Source organism: Rhea pennata, chromosome 13 (assembly GCF_028389875.1).
Source record: "Rhea pennata isolate bPtePen1 chromosome 13, bPtePen1.pri, whole genome shotgun sequence".
Taxonomy (NCBI): Eukaryota; Metazoa; Chordata; class Aves; order Rheiformes; family Rheidae; genus Rhea; species Rhea pennata.
In genome coordinates, this window is record NC_084675.1 from 8,632,716 (window position 1) to 8,652,808 (window position 20,093).

Sequence of the window (20,093 nt, forward strand, 5' to 3'; positions counted from 1 at the left end):
TCCAGAGAGGTTGTGGAATTTCCATCCTTCGACATGCTCAAACTTGGTCAGGACAAGGCCTGCAGGACTAGATCTGACTCAGAAGGAAGCCCTGCTCTTTTTAGCTCCTTTTAATCAGGCTAAATATTATACTACCCTCAGAATATGACAAATATTACTAACATTGGGATTAAAATCCACACACTATGCAGTCTTATGCCATAATCCACCTAGCTATTCTTTCCTCAGCTGACCCTCTTCTCTGGCTGCCCCCAATGAATCCCCAGGATAATCTTTCAATTGCTACATTTTCTCAGGACTTCTCTTGTGCTTTCAATGCCCAGATTCAACTGTCTTAACTTGCCAATAATGGCAATGGCTTTATCCAGTCAGTCCTTAAGCCTGCTTTTAGTCCAAAAGAGACTGAAATCTCTTGATCTGAAATCAAGCAAATTTGATTTTTGATTTTTTTGAATCAAAATCAACAAACTTGATTTTTTTAGTTTCATATCTAACATTGTGAGCAAAAGTTTTGCCCAAAACCAATGCCTATGCTACTGCAGCAGGTTAACGGGGAGGGTGGGGAAGGATGTCCCATTTCAGAAGTCACAAGAAAACAGTTCTGGTTGTATACCCCACAGTATGGATTTTAAAGGGAAAAAACACAGAGGAAATAATTGTAAGCAAGTTCATTTTTTTCCATCAACATTGAAGTTCAACTACAACATTTTGTTGTGCTTCAGTTTCTTCCATCTTATATTTTTTTCTAAAAACAGTGTACTTGATGCAATATTTTGTTTATAGAAACAAGTGAAACTTTTGATACAATAAAGTCCACATATAATCTTCATGAATCAGTGACATTTCTTTGAAAAAGCTACTTTTATATTTTAAAAGTGTCTATCACAAATATTTGAAAAGATACTTTAAGCAATTATAAAAGTATTTTAGATAATCACTCAGTATAAAAAAATAACTTACTTTACTCGGTTTACTACTTCCCTGAATTCACACTTATCCTAATGTAGAATTACAAGGAAGAAGGTAAGTTAGCAGACTTGATTCTCTGAAATACCAATCAAAATATAATAAGAATTGAACTGTGTTTAACAGTAGGATCCTCTTAAACTGATTTCCACAGTAAAAGCCTACCCTACTGAATTTAACATAAATGAATCTTGGACAATTTTCTCTTTGATAAACCTCAGGGAGCAATAGATCCAAGTGCTGACAGTAATCTACACACTTGTCATACACTTCTCTTGGGAAACTTGCCATAAGTGCCTGTGCAATTCTAGAAATAGGTAAGAACAAATACCAAATATGAGCTTCTGCCACTGATAAATTCCCTGAAAATATCTCGGAGGTGCTTTTTTTTTTTTTTTTTTTTTTTTTTTTTTTTTACTGTTTTCTTTTTCTTGATCTGGCACATAACTGAGGACATTCCTTAAATTACTTTTTTCATGCAACGGTAATTTTCCGCCAGGATACATGAGGATTTCTAAACATTGTCAGTAGTGCTATTTACAGATCTCAGAACTGCACGAGCACATTCTTATCACTCCTAACATTTAATCTCAAAGTAATGCTGTTTTTTTTATGCTGATGTTACTTTCATATTGCATCAACCCAGAAGTATAAAAATACTAAATGTAAACAAAAAAAAAATAATCAATATTAACATGAAAGCAAAACTGCTCTGCTCAACAAATTTTAGAAGCCAAAATGGTTGTATTTTTGGAAAATATTATTCAATAAAGAAAACCTTATTTTAAAGTTCCTTGATGTTTCAAGTTGGGTTTTTCACTAGTGTCTCCTGATACGCAATGAATCTTCTCAAATTCATCTTCACATTGTCAAGAACACAGAGCTGATCTGCACTATATTCTCCTTTGCCTTCTTTTCGCATCTGTAAAACCAAAACATATGTACTTAACTAATACAGAAGTTTTTTTTCTGTTAGATCATCTAAGTTTATAATAATTGGGTATATGTCCTCTAGCAAGCCATGACACTCATCCCTCTTGAGAACTCCAAAATAACATGTTAATATGCATATACACAGATTAAAATTTCCACAAGGCATTTTACTGTAATACAACATCGCTGCCTATATCTGGCCATAATACTGCTGGCATCCTACTTCAGTCATAAATCTGAAACATACACTTATTTTCTGTATCCACTTTAATAGAAGACCTGGCATATCTAATGAATTCAACAACCGTAGCACTGTCCGTTATGTATTTGCATTGTACAGTGACTTTAAGACCACGAAAGTCAGTCCACAGACTTCATCTGACTAAAGAAACAATGTACTAAAGGCTGTTCTTCAAGTCAAAGACATATTTAAAATTATAGCTTAGAAGTTTTGTTATGTAACTCTTGAAAATATAGAATACATGATCTATTTTAATTAACCAGCAACAGAACAAAAGTGCCCAGTCATAACTATAAGCAAGCTTAAAACAAAAAATGTCAATGTAACTTCAGAAGGGATTTGCCCTTTTCTCTTTCCATCCAAATTAGCCGTACTTGGTCCTCCTCCAGAGGCATCTAAAGGATTCACTTTACAACGATTTCAGAATAATACTGTGATCTGGACATCACTAACAGTGATGGTGTAATGCAGATGTTACACTGTAACCTTAAACAATTACACAAACTGCAAAGTAAGTGTATTTGCTTGGCTCTAAAGCATGATAGCAGGAATTTCAATGCTTTCCCTTTTTTCCACCATTTTACAGAGGCACGTATTCCTGCTTAATTATCTCTTTTAGCAGCCCAGATCTCAAAACTTATCTCAATGTTGTGTGCTGAGACCCTGAGCTGGCTGCATTTGATGCCTACCCTCATTTTGAACACTGGTTGAAATTCTTTCAGTGCTGGGAGCAACTTAATCTGAACTGCTGCCTTTTCTGCTTCTTTACCATCTGCAAACACATCAAAAAGTGCATCCAAGGCTTCCCCTGCTACTACAAGAGAAGATTCTTTCATAGCAACCTCAAGAAGAAATTTTCCAATCATCTGAAATAAAAAAAAAAAAATTTTTGATTTTCAACAGTGTTTAAAAAAATTTGAAAAAAAGCATCAAAGCAGTTTCAGGCTTGAAATGAAAAGTTTGCTTTTTCACCTTGAGCGTTTCAGCTGTATCTTCTGCTTTTGCCAGGACACTGCCAGAAATTCCAAGGATGCTAACTACGTTCACTCTAACATTGGAATTGCTGCTGTGAATACCAGCTTCACATAAAGCGATTAGCTGCTCAGGGGTCATACACTGTTTAATAAGGAAGAAAACATATATATTTACACCTCCATGGAAACTTCCAAGTAAGACATTAGGATCATTTGCTTCTACAAAAAAACCAGGCAAACTTGTAACAGAGAAGCAGTATTACAGAAACCTGTACTACAAAAACCATGAATCCTGAAAAATCTAATGAATAAGAAAAAGAGCTAAACTCTCCCTTTCAACTTCTTAAACTATTTCCTCCAGAACATAACCAAGGCTGTCACAAAGCCAAAGGAAAACAGTTCCAAGCTCAAAGGTGTTTTCACAAATTTACCTAGTTCAATAGCTGTTTTCAGCTCACTACAAAGTACAATGCAGAAACTCATTTTCCCCCAGTTTAAAGCCAAAAGGACCAGCAGATTATCGATTATTACATCTTATGTAACAAACTATTATGCCGCACTCTTATATTTAGCTCACTAATTCACATGTCCAATAAAGATTCTAGAAAGAAAACCAACTTCAACTGCATGTCATCTGCAGATAAAGAATTAGTATTTTAGACACTAATCTAGTAAAAAAAAAATCCTAAAGATGCTACATGGTATGTATTGCTATTTTGCTTCTGAAATACCTTTCACTTGTTTACATGTGCTGAAAGTTATATACACGCACATATATATATACATACAAATTTTATATATATATATATATATATATATATATATATATATATATATAAAACTGTTCCTAGTAGATCCATGAAAAACATGGAGGTTGAATGCTGTTAAATCTGTACTTTTCATGTTTAGTTACAGGAGTTTAGCACTTCATTTAAACAGTTTTGTTTCAAAAAACTTTCCAGCACAATCTGACATGAATTTGAATCTACCAGAACATATGAGTTTAAACTCTTACCTGGGAGATGTTCTTTGATGCCATTGTTTGTAAGAGAGCCCTCAAAGCACTAGTTACAGCTTCCAGGTATTCTGTATCTTTAGGGAATTCTGTCAAAGAATTGAACCCAAAGCTAAAAGTTAAACAGGAAGATAAATGATATAAGCAGCAAAGAAATAGGAATTCCTTAATCCCTTAATTGCTCCCCCAGGTACTACCAATGAACAGGAAAAGCTAGATTTTCAGACACTGATCTCTGTAGGTTGTAACCATAGCAATTTTTTTTAATTCAGTACTTATTTTACCTGGAGCTTACACCACAGTTATTTATGATCCTTGATTTCATACACATCCCTGCTTAAGACACTTATGTTGCCTAACATATAATACAAACGATCACAGTCAGAATAGAAGCTTAAAAACTGAGTATCACACCTTGGCCATAATACTGTAACTAAGAAAACTACTGTAGCTAAGTGGGTACTTAATTCCCTATGTCTTGCAAGCAGGCTTTTTTAGACTTCTAGAACACCGGACTGTTTACAGTTCGTGTAAAGAACATTTTCCTATGCTTCAATAACCTTTCAGAAACATACAATTCAAACACTGCATTATTCTCATTTAGCAACAAATTACTATTCATCAATACCAGCCATCATTTTTTATTAGCTTTCTTGAAACTTTTTATTTTCTTCTAATGGGTTTTTATTTTCTAGACTATTTCAGAAGCAGAAACTCTTGACAATTTAAAGTATATCTCCCTCTTTCTCATTCAATCAACTAAGTCTTTATGCCTCTTGTTGACCTGTCTGTAAACCACAGAATTCCTTCTAATCACATGTTGGTATCTTATCTGCTATATCTGGTACTTTGTCAGATAGCATTTAACTATTAAAAAAAGAAAGTGTTAACAAAAATGGACATGAGTCATTAAACTAATTTATTATTATCCTCTCTCTTCAGCTGGCCACTTCTCAAGTTTCACCTAAGAACTTTCAGACTCGCTAAGTATAACATGTAGGCCCTTGTAGTCCTATTCAAGCATGAGATAAGCAAATATTTTGCATAGATTTCCTCACATATGTCTTCATATTTATTTTAATTTCCTGCATTTTAGTTCTTTAAGCACTATGCTCTCATGAAATATGCTTTCTTAGTAATAATGTTCCCATAGAGAGATCATATGCTTTTAATATGACTTTTTGAGAAAAGAGTATGTTTTGCAGGCAGATGCATTTTCAAGCATCTATTAATGCCATGATGAACTATACTACAGTGAGTAAGAACAATATACACACCACACTTGTGGCTACAAATGAAGGCACTTGAAAAAGTGGAAAAAAATCCCACTTCTCAAGCTTCTCAGAGATTGGAAATGAAAGAGTAATGCATATACATATGTGTGTGTGTATGTATATATACATACATACATATATATATATATATATGTGTACACAGAGATTTCAACAGGTCTGTTTTACAAAAAAAGATTTGTTTTTCAGTTTTGAGAATCAGCAGACTTTTCTAGCCTGTAGGAATACATATGTATATACATTTTTTTAGTACCAGTATGCTAATCTCATGTATGAGATGATAGGAGGTAGCTGGCAAAACAAACTGCTGCCTATCTGTACTACGGCATTCATTAGTACTGATACTAGTAGATCTATGGGGAAACCATCACAATATTTCTGTGAAGTAATGTATACTAGAGCAATTACAGTGGATGCTTTATAGCATCCACTAAGGATATGTTTGATATTCCTAAACATGTCATTTTTGGAAAAATAAAATTATCCAATTTATTGCCTTCTCTATTCAAATCAGATCAACATTACAGCAGGAAGTTTGATAAGCAGCTCTGATACTTAGTCTTAAGAATTTTGCATGTTTTCTTATTATATGTATATTTTCAATAAAGTTAAACAACCATATGCATAATGCATGCCATAAGACACAAAGGCTGCTATCTTTTCCACTATAGTAAGTATGCACATTCTGGAGATTTTTAAAGCAATCATTTTTGACAATTTCCTAAGAGACTGAGAAAAAAGTGGTTTAAAAGACTGCTGGATACGCTTCATTTCAGGTGGCTGTTTAGGTTAGTCAGCATGAAACGAAAATGTGTTGCCTTCTTCATGATAAAATCATTGATTGGAAACAACTATTATCACAAATATGATATCAAGCAAAACAGTTCTGGTCTCACAGCAAGGCAGGGTTCATCAATTACCTTTCTGTTTGCACACCCAGATGTAAAGCATATCCTTGCATTAGGAGCATTCTTGCTCAGGATGCAATCTGGATAAACAGATTACATCAGGATATACTGTCTTGTCAGCGTGCTTCCACCGTTCAGTACCCTTGTTTTGAAGGCCAATGGTATAAACTTAATAAAGTGGCATTAAAACCACTTAACAATATGCAAGGTCATCTTATATCCACGTAATATAGGCCAGCAAGCCCTCTTTACTAAATGGCTTACCTGTTTTAGAAAAGACTAGCTGTGAGAGATGCTGTGCAAGTGACTGAAGTGCTGAAGCTCCACCGAGACAATCCACATCTGATACTAATAAAATGCTGTGAAGGCATGTCAAAGCTCTACACTGCACTGTGTTCAGTCTGAAACAAACCAACAAAAAATACACTTAGCAGATCTCTTCATAGACGAATGCCAACCTACAAACAAGAATCTTTAATTAAGTAAGACCAAACAAGTGTGCAACTTACACAAATATTTGTACCTCTTTATTGAAATTCACAGATCTGTATTATCCAAGTATTAAAGTAACTCAAAGATGGACAGTCCTTCTAAGAGTTCTGTAACAACTGAATACACATGAAAAATAGTAAGAGACAACAAAATTCCTACTTTTTAATTAATGGTTTCCAAGATGGATTGTGCATACAGATGTCTAGAGCAACACTGTTCGGAAAAGCAGTTTTTTCAAGAATCTAGGGGGGGAAAAAAAGAAGGTTTAGCAACAAAGTTTTGGGGTTTTGGATTGGTTTTGAAGTACACAGGGGAAAAGTTAGAAATTTTAGTTTAATGTCAAACAGATACCTCAAACTACATATTTCATATATGTTTTCTTCAAAGCTCTCCAGGTAGCATAAGTCTCACCTGCTGAAAATGTCAGAAACTTCTTCAATTACTCATACATGATGCAATTATAGACTCGGTTTAGCACAGTATATTTTAAGTCTCCAACTGTATAGAACATAAGGTAATTTTCCAAGTCACTCCTATTCTTTTTTTTTTTTTAGATCTTAAATATTCTGCTACAGAACACTCAGATAGCTGTACAGCCCAAAGACCTTGCAAGAAAACACCACTTGTTAGTAAATACAAAACCCCCTGAATGAACCATCTGTTATTCATCTCTTATCTTGACATTTTTGTTCAGAATTCTATCACACTGCTGAAACAGTGTAATAACTAGTTCAAAAGAGGAATTTTACCTTTATGATCCCAAATTAAAATGAACAAAACAATTCTGAAAGAAGAACTTGAGTTCTTGCCAGTGTCAAATGTTGTACTTCAGACATTATGAACAGAATAGGGAAAAAGAGGAGCAAGCACCTTCCAATACTGATTAGTGTCGCTCACATATATTACCTCTACCTCACTTAGCTAGCACAGAAATTTGGCAGCTATTCTACTGAATGTTCCCTTTCATGCTGCATTTAACCCTTTCCATGTTCAAATCAAGAAATAACATTTATAGCTGAAAAAAAAAGCATCAGTTTCCTGAAATATAAGAACCTTCCATTCCAACCTATATGAATAAATTATTTAGTTCAAATCAAGTTCAAGTCACGCAATTGCATTGTATCTCAAAGCCCCCCCACCCCAAAAAAAAAGAAAAAGAAAGCTGAAGTGATTTTTAGATTTTTAAAAGATCTTTCCAGTTGGATTGAGATAATTTGTTTGCCTAGCCTGGGATACAAATCAGGCACAAAGCAAAGATTGTATTTTAGTTCCGACAGAAGATACAAGACAATACCTTCTTTGGAATGAGGTAGTTCAGAAACGCTGAGTTAACCTCATCAGAGAGGCACAGGGGTGACATTAGCAGCCCACTGCCCTCATTGTATGAATTCTCCATAAACAAATCACTTTCATCACTGCTGGACAGTTCCTCCCATTCATCATCAGAGGGATCTGAGAACAAAATATAGACTATTAAATATAAGCACACTAAAGCAATAGTTACCCCACATCTAGTATTAGGCACCAACTCTTGGTTTAAGTCTTTACAGTCTACTGCTCCAACGAAGTCCACACAAAACCAAGTGCTATAAAGCCAGTTATAAATATTGTATCATTTTTGTTTAAATTGTTTTATTCTACATTCACTCAGGGAACAAGTATTCTTATGAGGGATATTCTCCACACACAGACACTTCACTCACTGGTACTACCTATGGTTTGCTTAAAGATCTCCGAAAGGTGTAACAGAAACATTTCATGGAATGTTTCTGTTAAGATTTAAACCTGAATTGTACTAGTTTACTTTTCACAGGTTGATTCAGGTATTCAAATATACTAGTTTAACTTAACTTGTTTTTCCAAATTACTGTAATTAGTTTAAGGTAATTGCTTTCTCTCACGATACTGAGACCACAGACAGATGTCATCTTCCGGCACTAACTGGAGCAGATGAAGATGTTACTGTCCATGCAGCAAGGCCAGTGAAAAGGAAAGCATGAGAGTCAAAGCTAGCCAGAGCCGTCCAAATCATCTTCATTTGCCATTTCAGGTAACATACTTTATGCAAATTAAACCAGCTTAAGGAATACTTACATGATTTACTCTGCTAGCAGATTTGTAAACCCAATACTCTAAAATTTGGAGGGAGGCTGGCACAGCTACTGCAAAGTAATTATCTGCCCATGGCTTAAGGCTGACTTGGCCTGACAAGCACAAGCTAAGTTGGTCATTTATATTTAAGCTGAAATATTTGCATCCACAGGGTTTAAACCGATTTATCTGAAGTTGTTTTAAACTTGGTTACATTTTAACTGGTACAAAATTGGTGTGTACACAAGTTCTAAGTCTACATGTTGGAACGATCCTCTTTGACAGATGAAAGTTCTGCCTACGTAAATAGGTCAGGATATTTAACTACCGTGACGAAAAAAACTTACATCCACCCCCATGTAATTTTGTCTGCCAGCATACATTCATATGTGATCCAGTTACTGTAGTAACTGTACTACAATAGCCACACACTGTCTCTGTGGTAAAAGCAAGGTAAAATACATTCATTTATACCTCTGTTATTATATTTGAATGAATGAATCTCACTAGCACTGTGCAGTAGAGCTTAAAAACGTATTTAAAGGTGAAGAATATATTTAAAGGCCGTTTATCTGACGCACATTAACTCATTAAGCTGTGGTTGCCTGATCACATGGGCAACCTCTTTTGCTTATGGTAATACCCGTTTAATTCTACAACTGGAACACACTGGTATTAATAGCCTTTGCGAGAGAAAACAGTTCTGTTTTATGCAGTGCCACCCAAGGCCCTGCTCCGTTGTGGCAGTAAGCATGAAAAAAGCAGACCCTCCCCTCACTTCAGTCAAGACTCTTGCCTCTTCTAAAAAAATTCCATCTGTATCTTTACAAAGAAAAAAAAAACTTCGAAAATTAAATGAAAATGGTATTAGTTGAACATCTAATTCAGCAGCAACAAAGAACACAGTAGCTAAATCACAGTTCACGCTGAGTAAGAAGACACAGCAGAGCAAAAACTGGACTCTAGAACATTACCCATACCTAAGATTAGATTTACTCCATGTCAGATGGAGATATGGGAGCTTTTCCAATGGCAAACTCATCCTAACTAGGGCTGGTCACCTATGGCCTACAAGTTGGACAGCAGTGCTGAAGTGTCCCAACTTCCTTCCTCTGTCACCAGTAATGCGGCAAGTTTCCTACTTCTCCTCCCAAATGCCAGCCAAGATTCGGTAAAACATCTCTCTTGTGAGTCAAGTTTTTTCCCTCAGTTCTATGGCAAGCTGAGTGTTTCTATGAACCCTGCATAATGACTAAAGCTATTTTAGTCCTCATACTACTCGAAAATTAAATGAACAGTTGCCTCTGGATTCCTCTTAACTTCTACAGACTAGATTTCTGTCTGCCCATGAATGGGTAAAGTACTGTAGTGAAATACAACACAATCAACCTTACATTACATTGAATGAATGGCAGAATATGCAGCTTATCCACAAGAGATTTTCCAATTAAAGGGGAGAGCTTATGAATTACAGCTCATTAGATGAGAAATGCAGTTATGAAAGGAGCTTCATATACTAGGTGCAGAATTTCCTTGTGCTGCAAAAGAAAAAAAATCACCATTGGGAATATCTGGGTATTACTGAGTTTTTTATTAGAGCCTGCAAGATCTACTTACAAAGTTATCTGCTACATAGTTACTTTTGCATCAGGCTCAGGAACTGTATTAGTGATTACAATTTCCAGTTCTGTTTTTTTTTAAGCAGAGTTTGAGAATCATTTATTTATTTTCTTGATGATTTGGAGAAAAGCTATCAAAATCAATATTAGAGTTCATAGAAGATACATAATATCTTTTTTCTAACCTCCTCCCAGAGCAATAGCTTTTCTTTTTCCTCCAGAAAAGCTCATAAAGATGGAACACTGAACAGCCCAAACAGCCATTGCTGTCAAGAGCTGCATGTAAAGCTGTCTCTCCTTCTCCTTTTGCAACGCTTCTAGTATCAAAATTAAATCCCAAACAAGAAAAGCAAACTCTGCTTCAAAAAACTGATGCCCCAGTCCTGCAACAGCATTCATAATCATACTGAATCAAATATTAGACTGTGCTCTAACTCCCTAACAAAAAAATAGTTACATTTTCTGAAATTTCTATTCTGCATGGTTTTTTTTCCATTTGTTAAACACAGGCACATTAAATGAAAACTTAACAAAAAAATCATACAGGGTTTGTAGTATCAAAAATATATATATGTAAGTAATATAAATTACTTAAACAAGGAAAAAATGTATACTTAAATTATTAATATTAGTAATATAGCAAATAGCAATATTGCATTACTACTGTGATTCTCAATCAGACAAGGGCATTAGGGACCACAAATCTACGGACCCTCAAAAGGTCAAGATCACCAAACAGCCAGCTAAACATGACCTGTTCCAGGAGCAAAACACCCACACAACACTAGTAATAAAAGAGATTCCTACAGACCTTCACTGCAGCACATGTTAACAATGATTTCCAGAGCAGTCTGCTGAGCCATCAGTAAGGCTGTCACTTCTTTCAGCTCCCACTTATCTGCCTAAAACAGAAAGGAAAAAAAATGAAGAATCAAATTTAATTTTGGAAAACAACATGTCAGGGCACTTTAAAGTAGCTAGGCTGTCAGTGAAAAATACAACCAACCACTACGAAATACTATCCCACCCCTAACCAATTTATTTTTTCACAAGAGGCATTTACCTGTCATCTTTATTTCTACTTGAAGCTTTGGCTGAACCAGTGAACAAATGATACATTAAAAAACCTACCCGCACTAATGCCATAATGTAAAAGAATTACCAAACTGTAAACCCCTAGCAGAAATACTTCTTTTTTCCATGCTTGCAATAGTGAATGCATCTGTTAAGCTCTCTGCAATCTCTACTCATGACTTACTAACATTAAACGTCTCATTTGCCTTAGGCAGCGATCAGGAACTTCTTGTGCTAGCTATACGTAAAGGTGTTAGGCCTATACGTTCTACTACATTTGTGTTGTGCAACTTGACACTTCAACCATTTGTGATGAAGTTCTTCATGTTCAGCTTTGAAGTTTTAGCTAAAACAGTCAAGTCATTTGTGAGAATAAGATCAGTAACATCATTACTCTGGCTAACACTCAGGTAAGTACAAGTCAGATGCACCAAGCTCTCTGAGAGCCAGTCAGCTATACTTACTGGAAGTAGGTCTGAAATGTCGTTTTCTCTTCTGACTTTTCTTTTTGGTATTTCTTCCATTTCATCATCTTCACTCAAAACACAGTTGTCCATTACATCACTCATGTTTTCCTCTGTTTCTGCCTCTGCAGCAAGTTTTAACCTGTTTTTTTCAGCTTCACTCATACGAATAATTGTTTCACCAGCATCTACTTCTAATGATTCTGAGAAAATCTTCAGGATTGCATTAACCATGCTTGCCAGGCTGCCTTGTGGAATAGTGTCCTTGATATTCCAGATAGTGCCTAAACATGAGACAGTTGAAACATGAAAATTATTAAAATACTCAATTCACAGCTCTGTAATAGCGATTTTTTTTTGTAAGGATACAGCCTCCACTAGTTAAAATATGCAGTGCTTATATTTCAGTACAAATTATGAAGTCTTTTCTCTGTAGGCTTGCATTTTTTTTTCTGTTCAGCATTTCATATACTAATGTGTCTGTTGTGCCCAAACCTTAAGCTCAAGAAAATTTCAGCATGTAAGCATACACAGAATATTTATATGGGGCAATCTTAATGATTTGTTTACCCTTAGATAACAAACCCATGGGACAACCACTTTTTAAGGATCCTCAAAATCAAACTGATTCTTATACCGCAGAACCAAAAATCAATCTGGCTGATACCTGAGGTAGAAAGAGGAATGCTAGATAGAGAACCTGAGATAATAAGTCTAAGCTCAGTAAGATCAAGACAATTCCTATACTATTTACTACTGGCTCATTTTATTTGTGAAAACCAAATGAACATTTAAAAAAATACATATAATGCAAAACAGGTGTTGAATTCAGAATCAAATATTTGAGACAGTTTTAAAACTAGTTTCAGATTGGGTATCTTTCACTCTGAAACAGAGGAAAACAATCTTAAAAAGCAAAAATAACCTTATGAACAATCTGCCCAGGCTTTGCTTATAGCTAGTGTTACGACAGCCTCATGATTAGATGTCAATATGATAGAGGAGTAAAATGTTAAGCCTTTTGCCCCCTCCCTTGCTTTCCCTGCTATCCATCACAAAACAAATGTATCCCCTAAAATGTTGTACCTGCTATCAGTGTTCTCAAAAGGATATGCTTCATTGTGCTCTCTGGACACAACATAACAGTTTCCAGTACTTGCTGTGCAGAGGAATTGAATGAAGAAAGAAGTTCAGGATTATCCTCTGTCACTGCCTGTAAGCAGTTCGCTGTAGCAAAAGGGGAAAAAAAAATTAACTAACAAACTCAATAGCAGCTTTGACTCTCCTAATGAGAAAGCATTATCTTCCTGAAAGCTGGAGTAAAGAAACACAAACACAGGAAAAAACAGCTTGATACAATACCATATTTTAATGACCTGATGCTGGCCTTCACGAATTGTGTTTTACATTAAAAGACATTCTCTGGCAGAACGGTATGTAAAACAAGTGAGGACAGTACCATATCAGAGGTGGGACTAGCCATACTAATTTCAGCTTCTCAAACATCAATTTCTCTATTGGATACTGACTGGGAAAAACAGCAAAAAATGTGGCAAGTATGTACAACAGTAATACAATTAAAAGACTATACTAATGCTACTACTAATAAAAATATGTTCAAAGTGAAAGGAGCTGTTTCTTCTTCTTTTTTCCCCCCAAATTAATTAAGTCTTTTGCTCTACAAGAGGAACTCTTCATTACAAAAAACAGAAACCAAAACAGAAGAACAGCCTTCCTCAATACACTTTCTTTCCACAAAATCTTTCCTTTCATGTAACCACTAAATATTCTCCCTTTGGACTGAAAACAAGCACAACAGATGTCAAGTTCTGAATGATCTACTATTCAGAAAAGAAATTTAAAATTTTATATTCAGCATGAACTTCAAGTAACACTAAAACAGGTGAATTATTCAATGGATGTGACATCAGTGTTACATTCATGTAAATGAAGAAAAAGAAATCTTTAGGTCCTTATCTTCTCTTTTTATCACTTACCTACTGAAATAGCCAGATCCACATTTGTGGAAAATTTCTTCATATAATGTAATACAGCCTCCAGACATCCTTCTTTATTGAATATGGATACTGCTGTATTGTTGCATTCACTATCACATAAAAAAGAATAATGAAACACTTTTCCTGGGAAAAAATGTACTGTAATAAAATTTTAAGTAACATGTACTCAGCATTTCTAGCATTTGTATTTTAAAAACTCATCTAAGAATTACACATTAGTCTCAGAGCCATCCTTCATTATTGAGGTTACTGTGAACTCTTCATAAAGTGGGGAGCGATTGGAATACCCTGGATACTTCTGAGCAAAGCTGGCTTCTGTCAGCTACTTTTTCACACTTTGTTCTGGAGTTTATTAGCCTAAACACAGCCTCATGCAAACAGACAGACCAGCATGAGTGGAAAAGGCTTCTGTAAGCCAGATGGGGCTTTCTGCATGAGCTGAAGTCTTCATCCACAAACCCACTAATAAGAAAGAATAGGATGTTGCATCTCACATCTAAGTACTCATTTGCTACAGAAAATTGATTGCTAGTTGCCATTCAGAAATGCACATTGAAATAATACAAAAATGCCAATTAATAGCTAACGAGTTGCATTTGTATTTCTTCAAATTTTTACAGCTATTCCATTTTTATACTAGAACAGAACATTAATACAACATTAACGCAACATAAGAACATTAATACAAGACATACTCAAACTATGGGACCTAGCTAGCTATGTGGCTCCTCAATACTTTTTTCTTTTTTTTTTTTTTTTTTTTTTTTTTTTTTTTTTTTTTTTTTAATATTATGGCTTAGCATCAACGCCAGCCCAAATTCTACCAGTGCCAAACTTAGCAATGATGCCAATGGTTCGCTATCATTGCAACAGAGTTCAAAATAGATTTATAACACACATAGGGACCATGGTCCTGTTCCAAAGCACTTATGCCCGCAAAAACAAGAAAGAAATAAATACTAAAATGGATAGTTGAGTGAGAGTTACAAGAAGGGGTCGTATATTCCACGTAAGATGTCGAGCAAGCAATTTCTGTACTGTTCTGGATTTCAGTCGTGAACAGAACAGATTTAGAAAGAAGGCCTCAAGTCAGCAGCCATTCCACAGAGGCAGACATATAGGTAGTTCCTCTGAAGTACTGTATAGTACAAAACAAACTCTATATGGACCAAGTGTGTAACAATATGGAGCTGTTAAAATACTGAATCAAATCAACAGCAAAAAGTTGTTTAAGGAAAACTTTTAGTACAAGTTTGCATTACTTCAATGTTAATAGCTATGTTTTTATTAAGTGTTGCCATTTCTCTTTGTTTGCCCTGTATTTCCAATGTAAATTATTCATGGAACTATTTACGTTCTTTGTCACATAATTAACTAGATTTGCATCAGCGCCTGTGTTACTAAGGTGTAGTTAGTCCAAACAGTTAATTTAAACTTTGGGAAGATCTGCATAGGGAGGAAGAAGTGAAGAGCTCCTCATATTCCCAGAGCAATGGAGTCCACTGATCAGAAGTTTAAGTTTTTCTCTCCCCCATCTTACAATAAGAATCTATAGGAACTACATGCAAGACCACAGAATCCAAACTGTACAAGTGTCTTCAAAGAGAGTTTGATAGAACACTTTCAGGAACAATATCAGAATTTAAGATGAACAACTGATGGAAACAAAATTGCCACACTTCTTAAACAGATGACCAACTGTACAATTTTAAAATCCTTTACTTTCAAAAGTAATCTACAACCGAAGATAACAAACATACTTCAGATCAGATGAGGACTCAACATTTATTATGCAAAGCACATGTAGGAGCAACATGATCAGAAGTTAAAATTGGCAACTGAATAATCTTCCCCTGTAAGAAGAGCTATTTCCCTTCTGCCTCAATTATCATGTGAATTTTTTTCAAGAGCAATCTGATTTAGCTCTTCTAAGAGGCCAATGTTAACACAGAACTTACCACACATTCCACAGCAAGTTAATAGCCTCATTGGCTATGTCTTCCACATAATTTTTGTTCGTTTCTTTGCATTTCTTCGGAGAGAGCTGATTAGCATCTAGTCCAGCGCTACACTACAACCAAATAAGAAAACTGAAGTTGGGAAACAAACAAGTGGAGAGAAAAAACCAAAAACCTAAAACTTTCAAAGCAGAGGAAACTTAAAGATCTTTTATCAAGTGTTTAATAGCAGCAAACCTGACTATTTTCCTATTCTCTATGAAAAATGGACCACAAGGGAACTGAATCATTGATTTCTTTCCCCGATAGAAAGGGACTCTTACAGTACTTGCTTGGCATTCAATAGTCCTCCAAAGCATTTTTGGGTTTTTTTGCTGAACAAATACTTAGCAATGTAGAACCTGAAATGCTGCCTCTTGTTAGTACAGTTTTTATGCAATTTTCAATAGTTCTAATCACAGACTAATTCAGCAATGTATCTTGTTACACTTTACAACAATGCTACTATCTGTATTTCATAATGGGGAAGAAACGTACAGATAATAATGGTATGTATTGCTCAAAGCTGCTCACATGAAGGGCAAGGAGACAGAACTCAGTGCAATTCCTAAACTGCACTGCAACACCTGGACCAAACAAAAAATTTAGTACAGATTATTACAATAGCAGTAACTACCCAACTGTAAATGACAGCACTGATTTAGATGCTGTTTACTAAAAAAATCTCACCAGAAGAATGTTGCAATATAAATGCTGGAGCTGAGTATTGACTGACAGAATAGGCTTGTCTTGACTAATATTTAAGACAAAGTCTTCAGATCATATATGCAAAATAATCCTAGGCAGCAAACATCATCACTGACCCAAATTAGCGAGCCAGGAGACAGAAACAAGTATTTGCTTGTTTCTTATCTTCATTATATCACTAGGATTTTCTAAATAAACTTACACCGCTACAACTCAATGCGCAACTTCTTAAAAAAATAGTACAGAAATAATTCTAAAGATTAAGATGTATTCTATGAATCCACCTGCTGATATTCAAAACATACGGCATTCACATTCCTAAAGGTAAGGAAACGCTATTAAATATGGGTTTAAAATATCTTAACTTGAAAATAGCTTAAAAAAAAGAAAAGAAAAAAAGAACTGTTTTTTGAGAAGAAGATAATTCAATGACAAGACTAATTTTAAAATCAGAATAAAACAAACACACCTCTTTCAGAAGTGCGACAAGAGGTGTCATGATGTCTTTTGTCACCATGTCATCACAGACTTCAAATCCTCCACAAGCACTGAGATTTCTGGAAAAGATCAAACACTTTAGGTCAGATATAATACCTTCTATGAATGTTTTCAAATAAAATAAAAAACGTCATGCATTTAATATTTTTTCTTTAAAGGTTATGATCCATTTTAAAACAATGTATCCACTTAATCAGTAACTTTAGTCTTCAACCCTTCTAAAAAAAATAGGTTTGGTGTTAAAAAACAAAACAGATTTCATTTACCTACTTACTGGAACTAAAATGACTTCTATCAGCTAATTACTCATCAAGTGTAAGACACATCACAAGCTAGCTCTATTTCTGCTTCTACTTTGAAGCAAATGCTAACATTATACTTTTGTACATGTAACGCAAGTTGTTGGTCCGAATGCAGAATGGAAACTCAGAACTACACTGTCAGATATTTACAAGTTTTCTCAAAAAAGAAAACTTGCATTTTCTAACTAATCCACTGCTACTGCAACGTTATCAGGACAAAAAATACTACACCAATACCATTCAAATGTTCTGTATTGCTTCATACAACAGGTTTTTCCTAACCTAAGGACAGAAAACAATTCATTCCACTGCAAGCAGGTAAAATGGTAGCAACTTAAATCCTGCTCCTACGAAAGCCTCACGGCACCCTGCTGAAGCAAGAAGGCCGCTCTTTTGTGGATCTCAATACGGTGATTCATGCATACTTAATCAATCATAACAGAGACAAAGCAAGAGACGGATGTTCCAGCTCCTGAACTCTGAACAGCAGAAATCCACTCTCTTATTTACCAGGCCCAGAGTACCTCGTTCCAACTCTGAATACTAACAACTGCTTACCGGAGAGCCCCTGCAGCTGTCTCACGAACAGCTAAACTGTGATCCAGCAGCATAGGCCCCAAACACCGGACAACATCTCTCTGCAAAAAGGCTGGGATTACATGCTTCTGCTGCAACAGTTTGGAAATACTGGCACAGGCATACTCTCGCACTTCAGCACTGGGATGCTGTAGCTGCAGAGACACAAATAAGGCAGGAAAGGGGGGAAAATGAAGCTGGAAGGTTTTATTAAATGAAAAAAAAACTGCTTTTTGATTTGCTGACCACAGCATTATAGCTCCTGTTATATCACTCTTGAATAGAATCAAGAGCTTTTAACTTCCATAAATATTTTAGTTCTTCACCTGGGTTGTGTGTGTCAGCTACATGACTGCAGGAATCTTATTCTGGCTGTTAAACAGGAGATACATTGTTTAGATACAGGTTTGACACTAGCAAGACCTCATTTCTATTTTTGATGACCATGCCAGAAAGAAGAAAGCATACACGTATGTGGGGAAAAGTACTATCAAACAAGCATAACGGACACAAGGAACAGTACAGACAAAGCAAGACGGAAGAATTAAAAAAAAGGCAAAGGCATAATAGTCTTCACTATAAAAACACCTGCAGAAAGAAGACAAGGAGCAAACGGTCTCTACGTCCACAACACTGGCTCACACTATAACATAGAAATCTAGGTGTCATGTTAGAACTGCTAATAAAAAATAAATAAAAATAAAATAAAAATAACAGCAGCACTGAGGGTTATAGAATTTCCTTTATTGAGGAAAGGTAACAGAGAAGATAAGTATCTGCAGAACAGAGTGGGAATGGTGGTAACTCAGCTCCTGCCCCACTGAAAATAGACAGAAGCCTCAATACACCCCTACTCCTGTTTACATGCATTTCTACACTTACTTTTTGACTTTAAAACGTTAGTCTGCGAGAACAACGACGCAGTGACTTGTTCAATCTGTTAAGTGAACAACGGGGGCTTAATGAAAGGAAAACAGAGATTTTCACTTCTGACACCAAACGAACACGTGCACGCGAAGGCTTAAAGTATCATTTTCCTCCGCGACGTTTACTGCCAAGGCAGGGGAGCCCGGCGAGCAAGCGCCCGAGCCCAGCCTTTGCCAGCTCGGTGCCTTCCCTCGCCGGGCCGGGCCGGGCCGGGCCGGGCGGCTCCCCGCCGCCGCGCACCCGCGGCAGGCCGGCGGCACGGGCACCGCTCCCCGCGCCGGCACGGCACGGCACGGCACGGCACGGCACGGCACGGCACGGCACGGCACGGCACGGCACGCGGGACGACGGCGCCAGCGCAGCGCCGCGCTGCCGCCGCGGGCAGCCCGGGCCGCAGGCCGCGGCGGCGCGGCCGCCCCGCGCACTCACCTTCTCCAGCAGCTCCGCAGCCGGCTCGTCCCCGGGGCCGCCCTCGGCGCCGCGCCGCCGCCCGCCGCCCGCGGGGGCCGCGCCGCCGGGGCCGGGACACAAGGGCGCCCGGCGGAACCGCCGCGCGCGGCTCTTCCCCATGGCCGCGCCGCGCCGCGCCGCGCCGGCGCACACACGTGGCCGCCCGCGCAAGCGCCGCGCCGCCCCCCCGGCCGCGCCGCCCCCGCTGCCGCCGCCGCCCCGGCCCGGCCCGGCCCGGCCCCGCCGCCCCGGCCCGGCCCCGCCGCCGCCGCCGCCGCCGCCCCGGCCCGGCCCCGCTCCGCGCGGTCTCAGCCTCGGCGTCTCCCCCGGTCGCTGCAGGCTGACGGGAGCGCGCTGCGCGCCGCCGGGCCCGCGCAAGCCCGGCGGGCGGGCCCGCGCAAGCGGGGCTGCGGGGGGCTCTGCGACAGCGCCAGCCCGGGTTAGGGCCGACCCGGCCGCGGGGCCAGCCCGCCGCCGCGCAACGCCGCAGCCGCCGCTTACCGCCTTCCGAAGGGCCGCGGCCCGGGCTCGCTCCAGCTCTGGGTTCG

At 37.7% G+C, this 20,093-nt stretch overlaps 1 protein-coding gene across 4 annotated transcripts; it reads right to left on the reverse strand.

The window, feature by feature from the left end:
• Window positions 1-1,349: 1,349 nt before the first annotated feature.
• On the reverse strand, window positions 1,350-20,062 carry HEATR3 (HEAT repeat containing 3). 4 transcript variants are annotated; one of them, XM_062586205.1, is made up of 15 exons: window positions 20,047-20,062; window positions 18,151-18,323; window positions 17,262-17,349; window positions 16,046-16,158; window positions 14,067-14,176; window positions 13,156-13,296; window positions 12,070-12,353; window positions 11,343-11,433; window positions 8,116-8,273; window positions 6,981-7,063; window positions 6,594-6,730; window positions 4,130-4,218; window positions 3,113-3,256; window positions 2,830-3,006; window positions 1,350-1,888 (listed from the first exon to the last, which is right to left on the reverse strand). In XM_062586205.1, exons 2-15 carry the CDS (start codon window positions 18,201-18,203, stop codon window positions 1,769-1,771), a joined length of 1,788 nt encoding a protein of 595 aa, XP_062442189.1. In that variant the 5' UTR covers window positions 18,204-18,323; window positions 20,047-20,062; the 3' UTR covers window positions 1,350-1,768. The 4 variants fall into 4 exon arrangements, with proteins under 4 accessions (XP_062442189.1, XP_062442186.1, XP_062442187.1 ...); XM_062586202.1 differs by lacking the exon at window positions 20,047-20,062 and adding an exon at window positions 19,525-19,547; XM_062586203.1 differs by lacking the exon at window positions 20,047-20,062 and adding an exon at window positions 19,051-19,090.
• Window positions 20,063-20,093: the final 31 nt, after the last annotated feature.